The following is a 21939-nucleotide window of genomic DNA, read 5'->3' as shown; positions in this document are numbered from 1 at the left end:
TTCTTCATCATGAACTTCTGTTCCTTCCTCTGACAATTCTTCACCTTCCTTCCTATTGTTTCACTTTGTTGTTCAATACACCCAGTATTATCTGACAAAGTAAATAACAGAAGTCTCAAAAGGTGTTCAATGCCTGCACTTGACATACCTAATTTTTATTTTTTTTTTAATCGGGCTTAAAAAATTTTTTTTCTTATATGTGATATTCATTCATACAATTTTTGGTGGTTTGAGGATCAGTGTGTTACCAATAGTATTTACAGTGTGAAAAACCATGCATGGCTCTTTTAGTCCTGGAATATTTTGGTGGCATGAAGCATCATCTTTATGGACAACTGCAAATTAAAATGTTTGCAATTCATTGCACCTCACTTAGATACCCAAAAGTTAATTGCCCAGCTTTAACCTTTAGCTGTCTTTATAGCCAGTGGTATGAAATGGAGGCCTCCAGAGGACAATTTCATCCTAAGAAAGATGCCTAAGATAGAAAAGATTAATCACCCTTTGAAGGTACCAATTTTCCTCCATTGACTATAAATAGATCCCTTGGGTGACTTATCTAGATATAACTGTCTGAAAGTTAACTTTTAAATGGCTGGTGGTGAGAAAGCCTACATACATTTGAGAAATATGCAAGCAAGAATTTTGTTCAAATAAAGACTTGAAATGACAAGTTTTCTATAAAATTTCAAATTATGTTATCAGGAGCGGCTGTTGATGTAATCAAGGAAACAGTGGTGCCACTTGGAAAAAAAATGCATTCCAGTTGCTATAGTGTTTTGGGCATGAGTGAAAGGGGAAAAGAAGAAATGGAGAGAGAAATATTTTCTTGAATAAATGTGGAAGACATTCCCTATCCAAATGATTTAAACAAAAGAAACCTAAACAACTTTTGCATCAGAACAAAAGCTCAGCCTTTAGAGCTTTCTCTTTCATAGAATTTAAGATTTGGAATTTTAGATGCTGGATGCTCACAATGTTCAGTTTTTTGGGGTTTTTTTAAATTTCTGTTTGATCCATTTATATGTTCAATGGAAAGACATGGTAAGTTAAGTCATTTACCCAAAAATCATAGAAAATGCCTTGAGCAATAGGGTTAAAACTCATGACAGTGAATCCCAGGACCCTTTGTTCTAAAAACTACTTCTTCAAAGCATAGAGCATCTTCCCTGGCAAAACTAAAGGGAAAGAAGAATCAGTAGTTACCAAGGCTTTATTGGTTTAAAATAATAATGATCTCCAGTATTGCAGGGTTTTCCTCCAGCGTTAGTTCCATAACTACAGCCATGGAATTTTGCTCCCAGTGATTTCAATGGGAGTGAATAAACAGGAGTTAGGAGCCAACACCTCTGCAGCTTTGGGCCCTCGTCTGATATTTGATCTAATAAAACCTCTCAGTACTTTTCCCTCTAACTTCAGACTGCATTATTGAAATTGTAACTTCTAAAAAATGACTATGCATTCGCTGTCTTGTGATTGTCAAGTGTAGACAAGATAGGTAACATAATCATTAACTCCTTGTTTGTCTCATTCTAGCAAAAAGACTCAGAGATATGAAAAACTTTGTGGCTTGGGGACAGAGATTCTTGGATTTAGTTTGACTTCCAGTGATTTCTATATTAAGTATATTCATTATCTACAAATATCTGTAATTGTGAGAGATTATCAACATTTGTAATTTTATCTGTAATTTGATTTTATCCATGTTAAGCTGTTTTTGTTTTGCAAAAACTGGCATATGCACTCTTTCTTGAAGACAACATAAAGCATTATCATTCTTGTAACAATCACTTATAGATTTTCTGACTTGAGCACTGAATGTTAGATGTAGTTGGACTAAGGATGGTTGAAAATATGATATGTACAGATAAACCAAATGCAAAGAACAGAAATTACTAAGCAGTGCTCACATGGCATAGTCAGTGTCTATTTTCATCATAACAGCTTATAAAGTCCCTCTGTTCTGTTTAATTGTTAGCTGCAAGTATTTAGTTGCAGTGTTTTTTGTTTTAACTGGATATTTCATATTGTGAAAAAAAAGCATTTATGCCAACTCCCAATATTTATGTTGATTATGCTAAGGGTCACTGTATATACCAATTTATTAAAGGTTATTCGGGGAGAGAGAGAAAGACTGAATATGTATTTTCATTTTATAATCTGCCTTTACAGTCCTTTTGTACTACACTATACCTGTAATAACCCATCATTACCACACAATAACCCATAATTCCCACTGTCCTGGTACTTAGTTGTTTGAGATCCATCTTTTGATATTTCTAGACATAACATGCAGATTTATTTTTACCTGCTAACTGCCCGTGATAAATAATGTGAGGAAGTGGAGGCAGGAAATTCAATTTTCAATTTTTCAAATCAATTTTATTTTAATGTCAGGAAAGGCTGTGTGACTTCTTAACATATAATTACAAAACTGTTAATGCTTTGCTCTTAACTCCTTAATGACTTCAGTCTTCTGAACACAAAAATTAGAAGTTTACACAAATATGGATTGAACTACAGAGAAATTTTGTGGTAAAAAAATCTGTGTAATGGAGTTCTCACAGATATACTGTTGTAAATAGATTAAACTGAAAGCTCTGTTATGCACATAAAATACATTGCATACATTTCTGCACTGACAGTATCCGCTTTAAGTTAAAACAGAAGAAAAAACAAAACGCCAGTAGCTCAACCCACACCTCTCTTGCCTGCCTCATATGTACTCTTGTTATGCACACTTGCATTGTGTGAGATACAAATGCATAGGGAAAAAAAAAATATATCAAACAAATTCCCAGCTGCGACTTTAATTGGATTTGGTGTCTGAGTGAAAACACAGCAATTGATGTTCACACAACCTCCAGGAGTCTGCAACAATGATTCTCACACCTGTTTAATTGCCAAATCAAGTATTTTCTGTTCAGAAACATCACTAAACCATGGTAGGAATTTGGAAATAGATGATTTTCAAGGTCAATTTGAGCCCTAACCTTTCTCTCATTCATTCAAAATAGATATTGATATGATTTATATGTTCATTCGTGCACAGGTATATAGGAAATATTCTATTATTACAACATAGAAACATATGTAGGAATTCATTATCAGCCACAAGGGATGAACTCAAGTCTTTGTGCATTAAAAATAGAAGCCTATCAAGTTGCTGCTACTTATTTTTTGGTGCCTTGAGAAGAGAAATGTAATCCTTCCCCTTACTCCCTTTCAAAAGAGCATTAAGAATATCAGTCTGCATCCTTCCTTCCTACACCCTCACTTTTAACCTACTGGTCCTTGCTTTCAGCTTAATAGATGGATGGACTCCCAAGGTTGTTGGGTTATTTGTATAGGTCTGGTCTCATTGCCCGTGTGTTGAGGGAGTATCTCACAATAAACTGCTTTACTCTAAGTTAGACTCTGTAGAGTTCCAAAATTACTTGTGTTATTGTTAATGGATTTCAAATATATAGATACAGTAGCACATAGCTAGATAGACAGATTTGTCATTACCCATGTAATCTCTCCTTTACTTCTTATGCATCATAAAAGAAACTGGCTGATAGTCAATGGGACAATACTAAAATGTAAAAGATTGCATTGCTACTGGTAATCACTACATATACTGTGGCATAGGTTCTTCTTAAGTAATATAATCAACCTTATGCAAAATCAGTTTCACTTTATATTGGGCAATTAACCATTTAATAAAGAGCCACCTCCTGAGTGCAATTAAAAAACTGAAATATATGTTGGCTACTAAAATACACTTTCTTAAAAATCTCATTTTATTATACGTTAATTCCATCCTCCCCTGACAAAAATTTTATTCCAAATAGGTCATTAAAATCTTGTTTAGTATTTTTTCCCCATTTGATGTAATTTTGTTTTGTGGCCACATCTAGATTATTAAATCAAACTCAACTCAACTGTTCTCTCTCTGAATGTGATTTTTTCTCATAGAGAGATCCACATCCAGTACACTTCCTCAAGGTCAAATGGGGTTGCATGTATCTCAGCTATCTATTGGGAGTGGTCCCTGGCCCCTGCCAATTCCTGAACTGAGCCAATGAATTTTTTGAGACACTGATGCTTGGCACAAGTCAAAGTTGTCAGAGGCTATCCAAAAACAAGTTGCAGGATATCTGAATTCCAGAGTCCAGCAATGTTCCCAGGCCCCATTTAATTGCCAGTGTGCATGAAATCTTTGTGTCACGGTGTGTTCCTTAGGAAAGAATGCCTATATGGGACATCAGCATTTTATTTCAAGTAATACATTCCAGAAAATGAGCATTTGCATTGTTCAGTACAGTTACATAATCTCACCTCTTGATCCTCAGCTGTTCATTCTTAGTCAAAAAACAGTTTGCTCCTTTCATGCACACATAATAAGCAGAGAAACCTTCCTCCAGAAAGTCAGAGCCTAATGTCTGGAGAGTAATGACTGAAAGCTGGGGAGAGACTCACCTTTAACTTGTAGCAACTTACACGTCAGAACAGGAAGCCTGGGCAAAAGGGTTGGGCTCCATTACATTTTCAGTCCTCTAAAAGCATATTTGGCAGTGTTGCCTCATTCTGCTGATCCATGCCTTGTTCCAACATTCATTAAGCATTTGATTGGAATTTGCTTTTCATAACAAATGACTCTGCAAAGACAATTACTTTATTTGAATTATTTTTACCATCACTAGAGAATTATGTCATATCTGAGCAGAATGAGATTTATCTGCAGACATTTTGCTGCACAGAGAAACTGTAACAAAGTATTGATGCTGTTGGACCACAGGATTCCTGCTGTTCAAGGAACTAGTATATGGATATGAGGAAATGAGCAGTCATAGGAATAGTATTTCCAAATATTGCTCTCTGTGATGGCATTATTTCTCTCCATATCCAATTGGAATATTCACCAGTCTGAAATGCAGTAATAATAATAATAATAATAATAATAATAATAATAATAATAATAATAATAATTTTTATTATTTTATATTTTTATTTAGAAATATATATTTAGACACTTTATTAAGGTTGCTGCCAACAAGCTGAACTCAGAAGATCAAGAAGGAAGGAAAACTCACATAATTTGATATTGTCATAAATCAATTTATACTCAGTATTTAAATATGACATTTTTGACACACATAAAAAGACATTTCCTAGATTGAGAAACATCAGGTAATTAAAGTTTTTCTTGTATTCTTTATCATGCAATAAAAAAATCTAAAATATTAATAAACTAAGTCATGAGTAATTTCTTCAAGACATCTCAAGCAATTTGATAAACACTGATGACAGAAGTTTCCCAGAGCTTGAGGACTGTAGCTGATTTTCAATGAAGTATTCGTGTTACCTTGTTAGAGTCCTAAACCTTCTACTCAGCCTTGCAGCCTATTTTTTTCCTTTCAGGCTGTGGAGGAAGGTACTCGTGTCTTAATGTGACACTTTTTCTCCTGGTGAGATCACTCCCATGAGCTTAAATCCAAGAATAGAAAGACTGCTTCACTTTTTCACTTTTCATCAGATGTAATTTGTTGTCAGCTTTTTACAATACCATATATGAAGGAGATACCTAAAGCACAACTGCATAGACAGTTGACACATGGAAATGTTGTGGATCAGCTCTAGGGACAGACTGGCATAGAAATGCATGGACATTTTTGTGCTTGCAATTACATCTTTTGGAGAAATCAAAGTTTTTTGTTTTTGGTTTTTTTTTTAAGCAGCTTAAATAAACCTTGGTGGCTTATCTTGTAGCAGTAAAATGAAGGCTATGTTGGAAATGAGAAGAAAATAACTATGCAGTGCTTTTTTGTGGCTGCATTTCTAAAGCTGTGAGATAAGTGTATGTCCAGCAATAATAGTGGTAATCTGGATAACAACTCCTCGTAATTCATGGACTAATCTGGCTGTCCACAGAGAGCATTAAATACATCCTGCCTTCCTCTCATTTACATCATGGATATGTGTCCAACTGGCCACTGCCAGAGTCAAGATAGTAGACATCATTAATACGAATGGTCTGATCTGTTGAAGCCAATTCCTCATTTCTATTTATCAGTTGTCTGTACTACAGAAAACCACTTTACAACTTAAAGAGAAGAGAAGAGAAGAAGGAAAAGAAAAGAAATTTGACTTAGGTTATCCCCTTTAACATATTTCATCAAAAGAATGGATAAAATATTTATTCATTTACTGTCCTTTACATTCCCATCAAAGTGAATAGAGAGACATTTAATAAGACATGGAAACATTAAAGAAGCCTTTTATCAGAGTGGATGGGAACCTGCTTAGAACAAACATTTTGGCCTAAAGGAAAGTTTTTGATCTGTGAAGCTTAAACTTAAAACACTCTCATATTGGATCATGTGGTCAATTTGCATGAAATAAATGATTTGCTTAAAACTTGTAAAGCTATAAAATAGAACTTGACAAGTCATTAGCAATAAGTGGTATCATACTGGCATTATGAGCACACTGGTGCTATCATTAGAAAGCTGCTGTCACAGCAAAGCACAGGAAGATAATGGGGCCAGCCTACAATTTGACCTAGAGGAGTTAGATCATTGCCCCACACTGTAGATACCACTCTGCAGTCCAAATTATCGACTATCCTTCATCATTGCTCAACATCCTGAGCCACTGCCCTTTATCCTTTTTCCCACAAAATATTCGTCCAAGTTATAAAAATTATCACTTTCTTTAACTGGAGAATAGGTGGTCTGTTCTCCAGTTTTATTTTTCAGCGGGGAAAAAAAGAGCTAATGTTTATTCTAGGACTTTGATCAAATATAGAAGGAAAAAATAAGATTACCCATTCTTTATTAATTGTTATATTGTTTTTTGTTTTCATTCTGAATTGAAAATTCAATTGCTCCAGTTTCTGTGTGTTGACATGGTCATGAATATAATTTTTCTATTCTGGTTGGCAACAAAGGTAATCAGCAGCTCATTAGTTCAGTTTGCAACTTCAAGATTATTTTTTTCAGACATAAAACATTTGGAAAATTATGGCTAAATATCTGGATTTCTGAAGTTTGCCTAACATTCATTTTAAGGTTATAGTTATTCTGTGATATCAGTAAATATGCACTTGTGTTTATTGCCAAGACAGGAAATACATGGAAAATTTAGGATTATTACCATTTGTTGCAAAACACCTTCAATACATCGGTTTTACCAATGTGTTAACATTTTGTCAGTGGCTCAGGCACATACCAAGTTTAAGCAGCTCTATGTTTGATATTTTATACAAATTACTGGGTAAACTGAATCACACGCCCCCAAACTATGTGCCTGCAATTGTACATGTGTTGATGAGATGCAATAACATTAAATCCATTATGCCCAAATCTCACTGCTGTCTTCAAGATGATGTTTTTCTCATGCATTCCCCATGAGTATACACACCCTTGCAAAGTGAGAATGGTAAGTAAGATGTTGCAGTTTCCAAGACCCATTATAGTCTTAATTTCTTTTCTGAGTCTATCATCAAGCATGAGGCATGGCTTTGATTTTTTTTTATGTGAAGCTGGAGCTGAGCTTTAACAGTCTGTTTGCATGTGGACTCTGGTGCAGTGACCATATGATGGTGAATCAATATTACATTTAACTACTTAATTTTATTTTATACACTTTTCAAATGACAGTGACAGGATAGCTACTAAGACTAAATGCCAGTGAAATAAAAGGAAATAAGGAGACTGTAAATATGTCATAAACTAGAAAAAAGGCATAAGTAATATGAGTACATTAAATATGTTCATGAATCTGTGGAGAGATTAAGTGAGAAGTGTTTTGTACAAAACATGATATCTGCACATAGGGTAAGACAGTGCAGAAAGTCCCAGCTGAACACACTGAGAGAGTAGAGGTGTTTCAGTCAGCAGCTAAAATCAAAACTTCATCAGTGTTTACAATGCATGACCTGGTTGGTATTGGCTAATTAAGAATAAGCCTTAAGGATGAGAAACATCATAATTTTTTCTGGTGTTTCCAGGAGCTCATTAAGTGGACTTTAGGGAGCAACTAAAGATCATTTGTTTGACAGAAGAAAATAAGACTTTGTTGTAGAAGAGGCATCATGTGTGTGCAACCTTATTATTATAGTATTATTATTATCATTTGAGTCTAGGAAAGAAAACCAGAACTGTAACATTTCAGCATATGTTTGAGTCACGTGGACTTAATTGGTTTCAAATGTGACTCTTAAAAATAAATTACTCTATTTGTTGAGAAATATATTCCCTTCTTATAGTGGCAGAAATATATTAGCTTTTATGCACACTGGAATATTTTTAACATGAACCATTTTGAAGGGAGCTCAACCTCCCAGTGAAACTGCTCAGCTTGTTGGTGAATACATTTTCTATGCTTCTTAACCTGTATTCTTAGGTGCCGGACATAAGGAATTTGCACCACCTCGTCTTCTTCTAGAACACAGTCCAAGAAAGAAACCAGCAGCTATTGAAGGCAAGTTTGAGTTTTTCCACCTTTATTGGCTTCTACTTATTAACTTGACTGTTTGTTCTAATGTTTTTTTAAATTTTAATAATTTTATATTTTTTTAAATATAGCCTATATTACAAAAGTGATCAAATTCCTAGGCCTGGGACAGGAATGACACAGTGACATATACATGACAAAACCTAAATGTTCCTTATAGTAGTCTCACAGATGGCTTGGGGGATTTCCTGAGATTAGGGGATTGAGGCCTAATATGTAAAGTGCTTTGAATGGCGTTCAGCCATAACGTGCTATCTAACTATAAACATAATCAACATTATCCTCTTAATATACTTTGGATTATTCTTTCAGCTATTGTTATTCAGTAATTTTTCTGGGCCTTATTTGTAATAATGAATATAATATTTCTGGCTCTGCATTTATCAACTCTATTGCTATTGTTGAAACCACTGAAAGAGAAATACAAAGTCAGATCTTACTTTCCGAAGATTAAAACATAATCCTTGCAATTGAATTATATTGTTTATAGTCTGATCATTACAGTAAAGTGATTGAATTATTAAATTTAATTTTAAAATGAACTATGTCTGATGACTTAGAACTACAATTACAATATACGTTCTTGGTCTTTACACCATACAATTCAATAGTACAAAACAGCTGAGTCTTTTAGTGTAATTATGTAGCAGTTTTCATATGATACTTGAGCCCTTCAGTCACGCCATGGCACTTGCTAATTTCTCTCATAGAGGTCTTAGTTCTATGTCACCCAGAAAGCAATTGCAGTCTAAGAGAGGAACAGATGGGGTGGCAGCAGAGTAAGTAACAAGAGCTACAAGATTTCCTGCATTTGAAAACAGAAAATGAGACTTAGGTTTTGCCAGGACCCGTGACTGAAACCAAGTGTTACATTAATTAGATATTTCTGTAATGTGATTATTGCGAATCAGAACATTTGGATAAAAATAGTTATGTGACTTATTATGTCTTTCCCCAAAAATCTCGTTACCTAGAATGATTATTTCTTTTTAAACATGCTGTTTAAAGCAGTATAAAATTGTGGTTATTTTGAGACAGTATAGAAATATATTTCCACTCTTGCTTACTTTAGGAAAATGTTTGAACCCTGCTTATAAGCAGAAAAAAGTCCCTGCAATGTTAATCTCTGTTATCTGTCAATTAACCATAATGGAAAAAAACCATAATAGAACAAGGCTCACACGTTTGCTGAATGATAAACTTAATCTTTAAATATAACTGTTACACAAGATGAACTAGCATCAAATTAACATTAGATTCTTAATTTTCAAAATCATGAGGAGCATGCAATTACTGCAATTGCACATAGAAATTACTATTTATGACCAGTTACACATTTGTGTGTTTCATTAGCTCATTTATGCATGCAATTCAGGTAATTGGGACTGTAAATTAGACACCCATTTGGCAAACAAATTTGGGGGAGATTATCTGCTCAGAACCATATAACTAAATTCCCTTTAAGGCTCAAGGCCAGTCACTAGGATACAGCGCTTTTCATGCAAAAGATTTGGAGGATATGAAGAAGCAGAATTACTTGTAAAATGTTATCATGAAAAGCTGTTATGTCGTGTTATTCTGTGTTTTCCATGTATGAGAAAATATGCCACAGTGCCTTGAGGAACCCTAAACCCTGAAGTTTTATTTCAGCCCTAGAGGAAAAAAAAAAAGTAATTTATGAGAATATTTGGCAAAATGTCAGAAGGGAAAAAAGAGGAGTAGGCAGACAAATTTAAATCTTTAAAATAGCTGAAGAGACATCTGCATGTGACTTCTTAGTGCTTAGATACTTTTATGACTGGTACATCACTAAATATCATTGATCAGGAGAAGGGACAGATTGAAACAAAAGATTCTTCTTATAAATATAGTTGGAAATAGTATCATAAGTTGTCAGAATAGAGGACAGAAGAATTTTTAATGGAAAAATATACTTTATATAACAACAAAGACTGACTTAGCTTTTGACAGAAGAAACCAGCTCTGAAAAAAGGTAAAACTGAAGGAAGTAAAAGAATGTTTATCAAACAGAAAATTTATGAAACCAATCTACTTATACCTTAGGGTTTCCAACTCAGTGATATTCAGACATTATATATGTAATTTTGCAGCTGGTGAAGGCTGAAAGGATCTTACTCTTTCTCTAGATTGACATGTTTTCAGTATCGCTCTATTTTGCCACTGCTGCCTTAGGTAATCTTGGACCATTCTTGTTTTCTGATAAGGTAGAAATAGTGGTGTGTATGTGCCACATATCTCTAAAATTTTTAGATTATTTCATACCTTCAAATGGAATGCTTTTCATGGATAGTATCCAATGTCCTGTAGAAATTATGGTCTGCTCAATTATTGAGGCCTTAGAAAAAGAGCATATAATTATATATTAAATCTCACTTTTTGTCCCATTGTCATTGCCTTTTTCTCTTCCTTCAGCTCCACTGTAAATATTTTGGAAAGGGGGTAATTATTAAGACAATCTCAATTTGTACACTAGATTCTAGTAGTAAGCAATTAATTGCATTGAATTGTGTGTATGAGTTGAAATTTTCAGATATCTCCTGGTTAAAAAGCAAAATGCTTTGTACTAATCTGGTCAGAAAGAAAAGAACAGATCATTGCTTTCCTATTTCATGGTTGGTTGGCTTTTTCAAAGATCTTACCTTAAAACTTCAATGAAGAGTTTGAATTTTCAGATCATGAGCAGCAGAGAATAATAAAACAAAATAGAGGATCCTGTAACAGTGAAGAGAAAGAAGGTAAAGGAATTTGTGAAGATAAAGGTATTGATATATAACATCTACTTGTATTTCACGCTTGGAAACCTTGTTCGGTAAACTAGGAACTAAAGAACTAATTTTAAATTCTTTATCTTATCTTTTTATGGAGCTTTCACAAGTACTTCGAAGCAATGTTCTCAGCCTGGCTGACACTGACATGTCAGGACACTGGTGCCACCAGTAATTTGAACAGATCAGCTCTCCATGGCTGTGTGAACTTTGACTTTAATATCCTTCTTCTTCCTTGGCTGTAGTCTTCCACATCACTTTTAACTCTAGATTTCTTTTATTTTGTTATTCACTGACATCCTAAAACTTCTCTGCAGTGTATACTGCTTCTCTGTGATTCTCTTTCTTAGGTCTTGAATTCTTCCTCAGCTCACACAGCCTTTACCTTCCTCCATTTCCACATTCACATGAAAAGGACTTTCCTTTCTGATAGTCCTCCCGTGTTTCCCTCTCTGACATGGCAGGGTAATCACCCAGGAAGACTGCAGTTAGACAAATGCAAAAACTAAGATCAAAGGCTTAGCTATTTATCGGTGAATCTTGTTAATTGTTCCAGAATGGCATGTTTTTGCCTTCTCACAAGATCACAGCACCTTTGTGAGAAGCCTGTACCAAAATCCTTCCCCTGGTGGAAAGAATCTCAATGCATGTAGTATATGATCTCAAGCAGACATATGCTTTCTACCACTTTGAGGAGCACTGGATGACAAAAACCATTTGAACAGCAATGTTTCTGAGTGTGGTTTTCCAAGTTCTATTGTCATAAAAGTCTGTTCCTGTATCTTTGAGTGGGAGAGCATTGTCATGGAAGTGTCATCAACATAACTATTCTGATCTGTTAATGAATCATGACAAGCTCTGAAATATCCCCCTTCCTTGACTGAAGTATACTGGATGTTCCTTGTCATCTTGATGGCATCTGTGATATTAAGTGAGGAGCAAAAAAAATCTATAACATTTTCAGAGGATCTATGAGGAAAAAAGAGTGTTTTCTCTAGGTCATTTAATCCTCTAATTACAAATTTTGCAGAATGCAGTAAAGCAAGTTGCTGTGAAATGTGTTTAACTTCCCTCAAAACTCCTGTGGAGGCTAAATTGGCAACTGCATCTGTGTTGCTATATAGAATTTACACAATCTGACTGTCTTAAGAAGAATTTCTATAAAGAACAGAGTCTATAGAAATCTGTATCTCTGTTCATTAATATAACATTTGGGGATATAACCAAGAATATCTAAATTACTGAAGTCAATACAAATTTTGACAAAGCTCCCTTGACGTACAGGAGTGTATAAATCTTGTACAAATCAATCTGCTTCTGTATATTCTGTCAGTGTCTGCCTTCTCTTCTGTACATGGATCGTTCTATAAAAAACTCTGGTTTTCTTCTATACTATAGAATCAATTATCTTTTAAAAAATCCTTTCAGTGAGAGATCATGATTCAAGACACAACAGAACCCTTAAAAAAAGGCACCATTTTGAAATCTTTCTCCCCATTTAGAATATTCTTAATAATATTGACATGAGTTGTCAAAATCATCCATTTTTCTGATAATTTTAGTCCAAGGAAGAATATAAACAGGAAAAAGAAATGTATTTCTATTAGAAATATTGTAATAAAATGGGTTAAATTTAATCTAGGTTAATAGAGGAACAGTTTAGTTAGCTTTAATGCATTGCTGTATTTACAGCATAACAAGTTTTTTTTGAGAAATATGGGCCTTATATCTCCACAAGTCTCTACTGAAGACAATAAAACCTTTGAAATAATATGAACAGGGTTGCAAAGTGAACTATCTAATGATTTAAATTAGATGTTTAAGCAGTAAATTCTAATAATTTAGCAATGATGAAAAACCCCAAATCTTCACTGTTTCAGAAAGCCCTTGACATTTTCCTTAATGACATGAGACTCTTCTGTACTGCTTCTATTTTATCATAAAATACAAAAAGTTAAACAGACATTAGAAAAAAACATACTACTGTGAGAAAAATTATGCATAAAGATGTGTATATTTTGATTAGATATATTATTATATTTTTTCATAATTTATAATAGTACAATTTAAGATGTTAGAGTATACATTTGAAAATAAATATTCACCAAGGTTTATCCAATAAAACACAAACAAATACCTCGGAAGACTATTCTACCTTTTCAAAGTGCTTTTTAAATGTTATAGAAAAACAATAGTCTTTCGCATATGTTGCACCTGCAAATGGAAAACACTTACTGGAATTAAGTTAATCTGGGCTTTCAAAGGGAGAACTCCCATGTTTCTTTGGAAAGAAAAAGGAAACTCTTACAAAGGTTCTGCATGACCTCATCATCCCATTAATAAAGCTCAGACATGCTTGCCCAAAACCATGCTGAATAAATCAGCAAAACCCTTCCAGCGCTGGTAACAGAATTGGTCCTGACATTGATTCCTGTTGTCCAGTAGGAGTTTCAGTCACAGGAAGGGTGAAGGCTAGTCCAGCTGCCTTAGCTGTGTTCGTTTGGCTCTCACGAGTAAACATTGCACCATAAAAAATCACTGCTTGCCTGGGAATTTAAGTGATCATCATATTCATATTTTTGTCGTATTTACCATTGACCATTGTTGAGCAGAGTTTCTGTTGCTGCTCTTGTTATGGAAGTTGTTCTGTTGTCTTTTTTGACTTGCCGTGTCTACTCTGGCTTCATCTCTCTTGTGGTTTTATTCCTTTGCTCCACACTGTGCTGTTCAGTGAGGGCAACATATGGGCCATGCTATTAACAAAGACTTCTGGTGTTTAATGTAACAGAGCCATGAAAAAGAAGTCCATAATCACTACAGGAAGAAAGAAGAAACATTTATGTAGGTCATATGAAAACATTAGGAATTTCAAGCATGATATTTCTATTGCATAGATTCTGCAGACCTCAAAATTATCTCCACAAGCAATCTTCACAGCTGCCAAATAGTGTTTCAGACTGGGATTTGAAAACAGTGAAGGAGTTTCAAAAAAAGCAGAGTCAAGCTGGAGAGATTTCCTAGACCTTCAGGCTGTGCTATATCTCCAGTGATCTGTGTGCCCCAAGAGCCTTTCACTTGCCCAATATGAAAAGAAATTGTATTTCCTTACTCTGCAGGGAAAAAAAGGTGGTGTCATTTAAACAGAGCTTTGCAAATAAAAGAACTTCATTTTGGCCTAAGCATTCAGTTAGTTCAAGCAGTAAGTTAGAGAGAGCATGTGTGTGCATGTGTGCATGCAGTTTGTGTTTGTGTGTGAACAGGAGCAATTGTAAGAACTTTAGGAACTTTAGATTAATACTATTTAGGTTTCTTTGATCTTTTTTGGCCATTCAGTAATTTGACTGAATCAAGACAGAATTATTTCTCATGGAGAAAATAGCCAGACCAACAAGGACTCTCTTACCTCAGAAAGAGATTTCTTTTTTTTTATTTTAAGACACAGCTAAGGTAAATTTTTACATGAAATTTAGATTTAATCTTAAAGGTATGAGTTTCCATGACATCCTAAACTAAGCAGAAATATCTCCTTGAATTGTTTATTCATTTCTCCAAAAGCTTTGTAACCCTTAGAGGTTCTTATTATGTGAATGGACGTTAAATGTTTAGAACCAAAAGTTATTGTTAGTCTCTACTCTAAGCAACAGGTCAAGGGGAAAGAAATGGAATACCATCAAAACTGAAATGTAATGAGTTATTCTAATATTTAAAAGGATATCCAACTCTCACTGAAATCAACAGCAAAACTTTTATTGAGTCCAGCAGAGAAAGAAATTTAGTCACCCAGTAAAACAAAGAGGAACTGTAATCCCTTCAAAATTAATAAGGAAAAACATTTTCAAGAGGCAGCTTTTGTTGTGCTTGAATGGTCTTTTAAAATTATGCCAATGACAGCTTAAGGTGTACAGAGCTTCTTGGGCAAAAATGAAATGAAGTCTTATCCTGAATGAAGTCACTGTGTTCAGTCTGAATTATAGTTTCTCAGGAAAAGCTGAATTAATGTTTGTTTTGTTTTATTTTGTGTCAGCGAGTATACATGTGTCTCTGCTGATCCTGAGTTCTGCCAGGACTGGAATCTGTAGGCAAGAAAAGCTGTTGTAGCATTTCACAGTCAGGCAATAAATATCCAAAGTCTCTCACAGGAGCTTTCCTCCTGAGGTTTAGACAAGAGGGTTTTATATAAATGCAGATAAGCCTCATATAAGAATCTGAACTTTAGAAAGCTAATGTGAACCCAAACATCCCCAAACTTCTGGCATTCAGTCCCACTAATTAGTGTTTGCTATATGCATGCCTCTCCACCAGAAGGAATCTGTGGCTATATTTTGCTTCCCTGCTTACCTCAGTCTCTCAGAAGCATTGGGATGAGCTGACAATTCCTTCCAGAATGAGACTTTCCATAAGAACATGGACCATCTGGAGCAGTATGGTAAAGAAACTCTAAGAGCACCTTCTTCTTCCAGTTCCTGTGCAGCATTGCTGTGACACTATGCCCCGTAACTCATGTGCATCCCTAAATTTAGTTTCCACTCAGCACTGGCAGAGTAGCACAGTGGTCTTACCAGGCCTGATTTCAAGTGCCACGTTCTTAGCGTGCTTCTGTTATCTCCCCTCCCACCATTGTCCAAGAATTAGCTGCTCTCCTATGAGAATAACACAAAAACAAGGTGCTGTCAAGATGGGTGGAGGAAATTCAGATTGAAACATCCCTTTCTTGGTCTTTGTTGAATTTTACTTGGATTTCTACTGGCCTTGGTCCATCATCCCTCATTAAAACATAAATAATTCCATCTCAGAGGTTACTTTGCTTCAAGGTCAGTTCTGTTCCATCCAGCCACTTTGCAAGAAAATTATTCTATGCTGCTTCTTTTTATTTTTCACCCAGGAATAAGTTTTTTACCTGAATGTCCCATTCAGTAGTATATCACTGCTTTAATTCACAATACTCATGTTCACTGGACTCCATCTTATGCTACATAAAGCTCAACTTCTGCATAGAGCCTACAGAAAAAAAACTTGACTAAATGAAAAGTCCATTGCTGACCTTGCTGACTGATTCTGTCATGCACCCTTCCAGCTGCATATATCCTTATTCTTGTAAATGTATTACAGACTTTTAAAAGGGAGGTCTTTTCATACTTGTATGTCTTACACTGTTCATGAAGTGTGGCTCAGTACTAATACTACTGGTGAAAAAATCCTGTTAATTAAGAAACAGTAGCAATAACAACAGATTTTTCCATAGTTAATTTGCCTTGAATTTTATATTGTGGTCAATGCCAAAAGCTCCAAAGCACCTAGTGTTTCCCTGTGTAACCCACAATTTGTAAATATTAGGATCCCTCTTTATGCAGCTGGCCCTTTGTAGTTCTGTAACTGTTCCTAGGTAAAAAAGTAAGTGCATTCAATTAACAGATGGGGTTCATATTTTACAGCACAAAAGACCAGCCTAAATTCCTATTTAATTATTTGCTCTGCCTCTTAATTTAGCTGTGTACATATCTGCATAAAGCCCACTACATTTACTGCTTCAGAAATTACAAGTTTTGCTGGTGTTAAATATACACTTAATATACAACATTCTAAATGTGAGCTGCTGAAATTGGGAGAAAATAAATTTATTCAAGAAATGGGATTACTTCCTTAAGTCAGAAATAGCTCTTTCCATAATACCCATTTACCAAGTCCATCATTCTCATTTACAGAAATGTCTCTCAGTGGCAGCTGTGAGGGGCACCAGTGGGGCTAGATGCAACTGAGATGTGAATGGAAGCTCAGTGACTGTTTTTCTCAAAATTGAGCAAGAGTGCTTATCTTACATTAGGCAGCATAACAGGGGCCACAGTCCTTTAATACTTCTATGTAATCATCCCCCAGAAACTTCATAACAAATATAGACATCTCAAAGTTGCCTGGACGCTGAATAATGTAACTTGAGAACCTGATGGAAGAAAATTATGTCAGTGGGATTAATTTGTGGAATGATTTGGCAATGAAGATTCTGCAGCCCATGGATGTCATCATCCTTGCTTGGGTTATTGGCAGTAAATGTTCCTGCCACTTCCTGTTTATCTTCTATACAAAGCTTCACTTCTCAAAGCTCAGTGCTTCAGCTTGTGGTTTTCAAGATGCTTATGGCTCTGAACCTTGCTATGCAAATTAAGGCAGATTTCATCTATTTTTTTTCTGGGCCCCAGAGGCATGCAAAATGCTACAATTTCAAAGGCAGAAATGGTCTCGGATTAAAGAGAATCTTGTTGTAAGGACCTTGGGCTTACAAATTATTCTCATGCATCACCTAGCACCAGAAATTTAAGACACCAAAAAAAAGCAATCTAACTCATCAGAATGGAGGCACTCAGAATAAAAAATGGACATTACAGAAGTCCCAGCAGCACTTCAACATCTAATTACTGTAAGTAAAGACTCATGGAAGGAAGACAGAAGGAAGCTCTTTTCTGTCAGTAAATAACACACACTTAGTATGTTTAACAGTTTTGATTAATTCAGGCAGAGTATGCAAATAATTAAACCATATTTTAGAAATTAGAGGAGATCTACATTACATGTAGAAATAATCCACTGAGGAGTTATAGGTGGCACAGGAAAGTGGAGCTGTGGAACAGGTTTTGTGAAATCTGAAGGTGAAGAGACTTCCATTTCAACCAGACAGGTGCAATCCCTAGCACAAGTCTCTGGAGAAGCGTGTCAGGGAGAGAGAGAGAGATAGGCAATAACAAGAATATTAAAGCGCGCAAGAATATGAAGTTCCAAACAAGTTAGTGTAGGATGAACACTAATCTGATGCTCTGCACACACCTAAGAAATCTCACAACACAGAGGAATTTGTCGCTTGAAGTGTAGTGTACTGCTCAGAGTTTCAGCAGGAAGAACTAAGCACATAAAACTCAGAGAACATTCTGTGGAATGTATGTGAGAATTTTCTGAAGACAATTACGAGAGAAACACATTGAACAAATCTGTTTAAAACAAGAAAGAAGGGGAATACATCTGTATTATGCTTAATATTAAAAGCAATTGTCAGAAAAACATCACAAGTATAATTTCAATAGACCCTGAATATTGATAAATACATTGCCTGCCTCCACAATAGGCAAAATAACTTTATTTATGAAATCAACATAGAGAGACTGTGGAATTCAGGTACTCTATAAACCCAGCAATTTTTCAATTTTTCAAAAATCAAACATGCAGATATTGTTTACTTTATGTCAAGTGTTCTACAAATTTTAATTTTTTCCCCTGTGTGTATATATTTTTTCCATGCAGAAGAAAAGTCTATAGTGGTACCTAGAGAAGTGAAAAGTAAGTTGTTTTTTGTTTTGTTGTGGTTTGATTTTTTTTCCTTTAACTTCATGTTAGTTTTGTGCAAGGGACAGGAGTATATTTGGTGCTTGGATTTGAAAACATTCTTATTCCTTAAACATTTTTCATTAAAGAAAATAATCTTGCTTAAATTCTCATGATTCTGTTTTTTGTAAGGTAATAAATCTTGGTTTCTTATCCACATTTTTAACAGTAAAAGATCACAAAAAGAAAACTATAGTTTCACTAACTATATTTGGGTATCAATATCTGAAGCCATGCAGCAAAAACTGAAGGTAAAAAATTTGTGGTTTCATGGATGAGCAATTAAAAAAGCCCTTAGATTAGCTCTTCTTGTACTCTTGTATTCTTTCCCATCAAAAAGGGGATTCATTTCCCAAAGGAAAAATAAGAATTATAACTTTCTCATATTCTTTACCAAACTCTCAATTTTCTAATTCAAAACTTTCATGAAATAATTAATTTGTTTAAGCTTGTTTTTAAAAAAGAAAAATATTCTCCATATTTCCACTGTTGCCCTAATAACTGCCAAAATGGAGACTGATGCTTTTGAAATGATGTAATGTTGTTTTGTAGATGGTGCTTTAACAACTCTCCATAAATAAGTCCTGTAATGACAGTTTCAAAGATTCAATTAGTAAAAAGTGTTATAAAAGTATATTGCATATGCAGGCTTTTCATGGCATTCTCTACTTGTTCCCAAGTACCATGTGCAAGTTTTGCTATCATTCAGTCAGGTCTTACAAAAGAAGCAGAGCAGGTGCATGGCTATTGAGTCACCACAATAAACTATTAGTTACACCATAGTTTCTTCGATTAATATTTAAGTAATAATCTGGTGTGAATGTTTGTTCCAGTTTTATTCTTAGCAGGACACTCACTCTCTGGGTATTAAGCTGCACTTCTGAGCTGCTGGCAGTAAGCGATCAGCTTATCAAATTTGAGCATATTGCAGTTAGTGGATGCCCCATTGCAAATATATATGTATATACATATATACATGCATACATGCATTCATACGTGTTTGTTTGTGTGTTTCTGTGTAAAAGTAGCCAGCTGAACTTCCATTTCTTTTTTTTTAGAGAGAAAAGAGAAGAAAAAGAGTGATGAAAAGAAGGCTACAACTGAAACTAAGGTGAAAGGTATGGTTTGGAAACAGTTCTTACTGGCCTCATACTTGTGGCTCATTTCCCATTGTTTTCTGTTAGGTTAATCCTATACTTCTGGCTGTATCATCCTTCTCTTAGTTGTTCAGTCACTATTTGTATGTTTCCACTTCTTCTGTATCTAATGTCTAATGTTTCCAATGTGTTCAGCATGCAATATTACCTAAACTCATTTTTTGACAAATGAAATGTCCTGTTTGGTGGCCATCTATGAGCTTTTTAAACAATTTAATGGAGCCCATTAATTTAATGGAGCCCAGAACATAGTTATACTGCAATACACAAAACTCAGGGAAGATATCACTCAATTCACAGTACATCAGTTTCTGAAGATGGGGTAGATCTATTTATTTTATAGAATTACAATTGAAACTTACAGTGACCAAACTGCAAAGTCATGATATCCATCTAAATAATATTCCAATCATAAATTCTCAGAAAGAATCTAAAATCCACAAAGGTGTTGCTTAATGCAAAATATTTAAGTCATTCATTATTTTTTAATGATCTCATTGCTCTGGAATTGAGCTAAAAGCTGGCACATTCATGCACTGATGATTTTTGCCTAACTTTTGATGAAATATTAAGGGTCCAAATCATCCATAGTTGATGCATACTGATTAATTTTCATTTTCAGCTGATTGCTTTGTGGCTAGTTGGGTGCAAGTGCTATAAGGGAATAATCTGAACTCCCAAATAAGTCATATTTTTTTCAGTATGTGCCCAGCAGGACTTGGTTGACTGCATATTTGAGTGTATGATTCAGAGTTCTAGCACATCAAATTACTCTCTTTAATTAAATCTTAGAAAAAACAGGAAAAAAGGAGAAAGCTCATGAGAAGACAGCTGTCCCTGAAATTAAAAAAACAGGTAAGAAATTGAACTCTGACTTTCTCTGCAATGATGTCTGACTATTTAGTGTAATCACTTTCAAGTTTTAAACATTTGAGAAAAGGGTATATGTAGTTCATTATCATTCAAGAATCCAAGTGGAGATTAGATAGATAGATAAATAGATAGATAGATAGATAGATAGATAGATAGATAGATAATGTATCACTGTATATATATGCATACATTGTGTCTGTATTTATATTATACATTCTAATATATTATATATTCTAATTCTATTATTATATATTCTATTCTATTCTATTACATGTCTGTATATATAATACATGTAATTTTCTGTTCTTTGATCTTGGGACTTTTACAAATATAATGAATTTGTAAATATAAATACATTTACAAATAAATTACAAACACTGCTTTCCCTTATACACTAAATTTATCAAGAGCATAACTAATTTCAAAAGCTATAAAGCAAAGACTGAATGAAGAGTATATATTTCATATATATATATATATATATATATATATATATATGGACTATTTTAAAAATACAGATAATTTTAAGTAATAAATGGAATTATTACCATATAAAAACACTAGGTGTAAGAGAAAATAGATGGTTATTTTCTGAAAATAGATGGTTATTTTCTGAATTTTTACTCATGCCCAGAAAACATTTTTTTTTAAGTTTAATTAAGTGAATATGCTAAACCTAATTGATTGTTTCATGCATAAAAATATCAATATTTCAATAAGATTCAAAATTAGCAATTTGGGTCTTGTCTACACTAAAAATGCTGTATTTTTCTTCCTCATTATTTTAGTAAGTCTGCAAGTATATTTAATGTGGAAATGCAAAAGTGTCTCCAGTAAGTGACACAGCCTGCAAAACTGTCTCATTAAAATCAAGGAGACACAAAATGCTCAGTCTAGTGGTTGGTCACCATCTGAATCCCTAGAAACACGGATTCCAATTGATGCTTTATCTGTCACTTTATATACAACATTCTGCAAGCCCTCAAGTACTCAGATTAACCATTCTTTAGATTACTGCAATGCCTAAAGCCACAGAGAAAGGTTCAAAATAGGATATGTAAATATTCAGGGATATATACAAATAATATTATTATTTATATAATTTTATTATTTAAAATTATTTCTAATTTTAAATAATTAGAAAATAGAGCCTTGTGCTCTGTTTTCTAATTATTTAAATCTATTGAATGTTATCAAAAGCTGAAAGGATCTATACCCCATTGTCTACTAATATTGTGACTTACATATGAAAA

General features: G+C 34.3%; 1 protein-coding gene across 1 annotated transcript in view; it reads left to right on the top strand.

Annotated features, from left to right (window-relative positions):
• Nucleotides 1-21939, top strand: part of TRDN (triadin) — a 226517-nt gene that overhangs the window by 93291 nt on the left and 111287 nt on the right. The window contains 3 exon segments of the mRNA XM_064415775.1: nt 8392-8469; nt 19715-19774; nt 20606-20668. Of these exon segments, the coding sequence (XP_064271845.1) occupies nt 8392-8469; nt 19715-19774; nt 20606-20668 (201 nt within the window).

The sequence above is a fragment of the Passer domesticus genome, chromosome 3 (genome assembly GCF_036417665.1).
Source record: "Passer domesticus isolate bPasDom1 chromosome 3, bPasDom1.hap1, whole genome shotgun sequence".
Lineage (NCBI taxonomy): Eukaryota > Metazoa > Chordata > Aves > Passeriformes > Passeridae > Passer > Passer domesticus.
The sequence above is the reverse complement of the archived record's forward strand: the minus strand, read 5'-3'. Positions and strand labels throughout refer to the sequence as shown.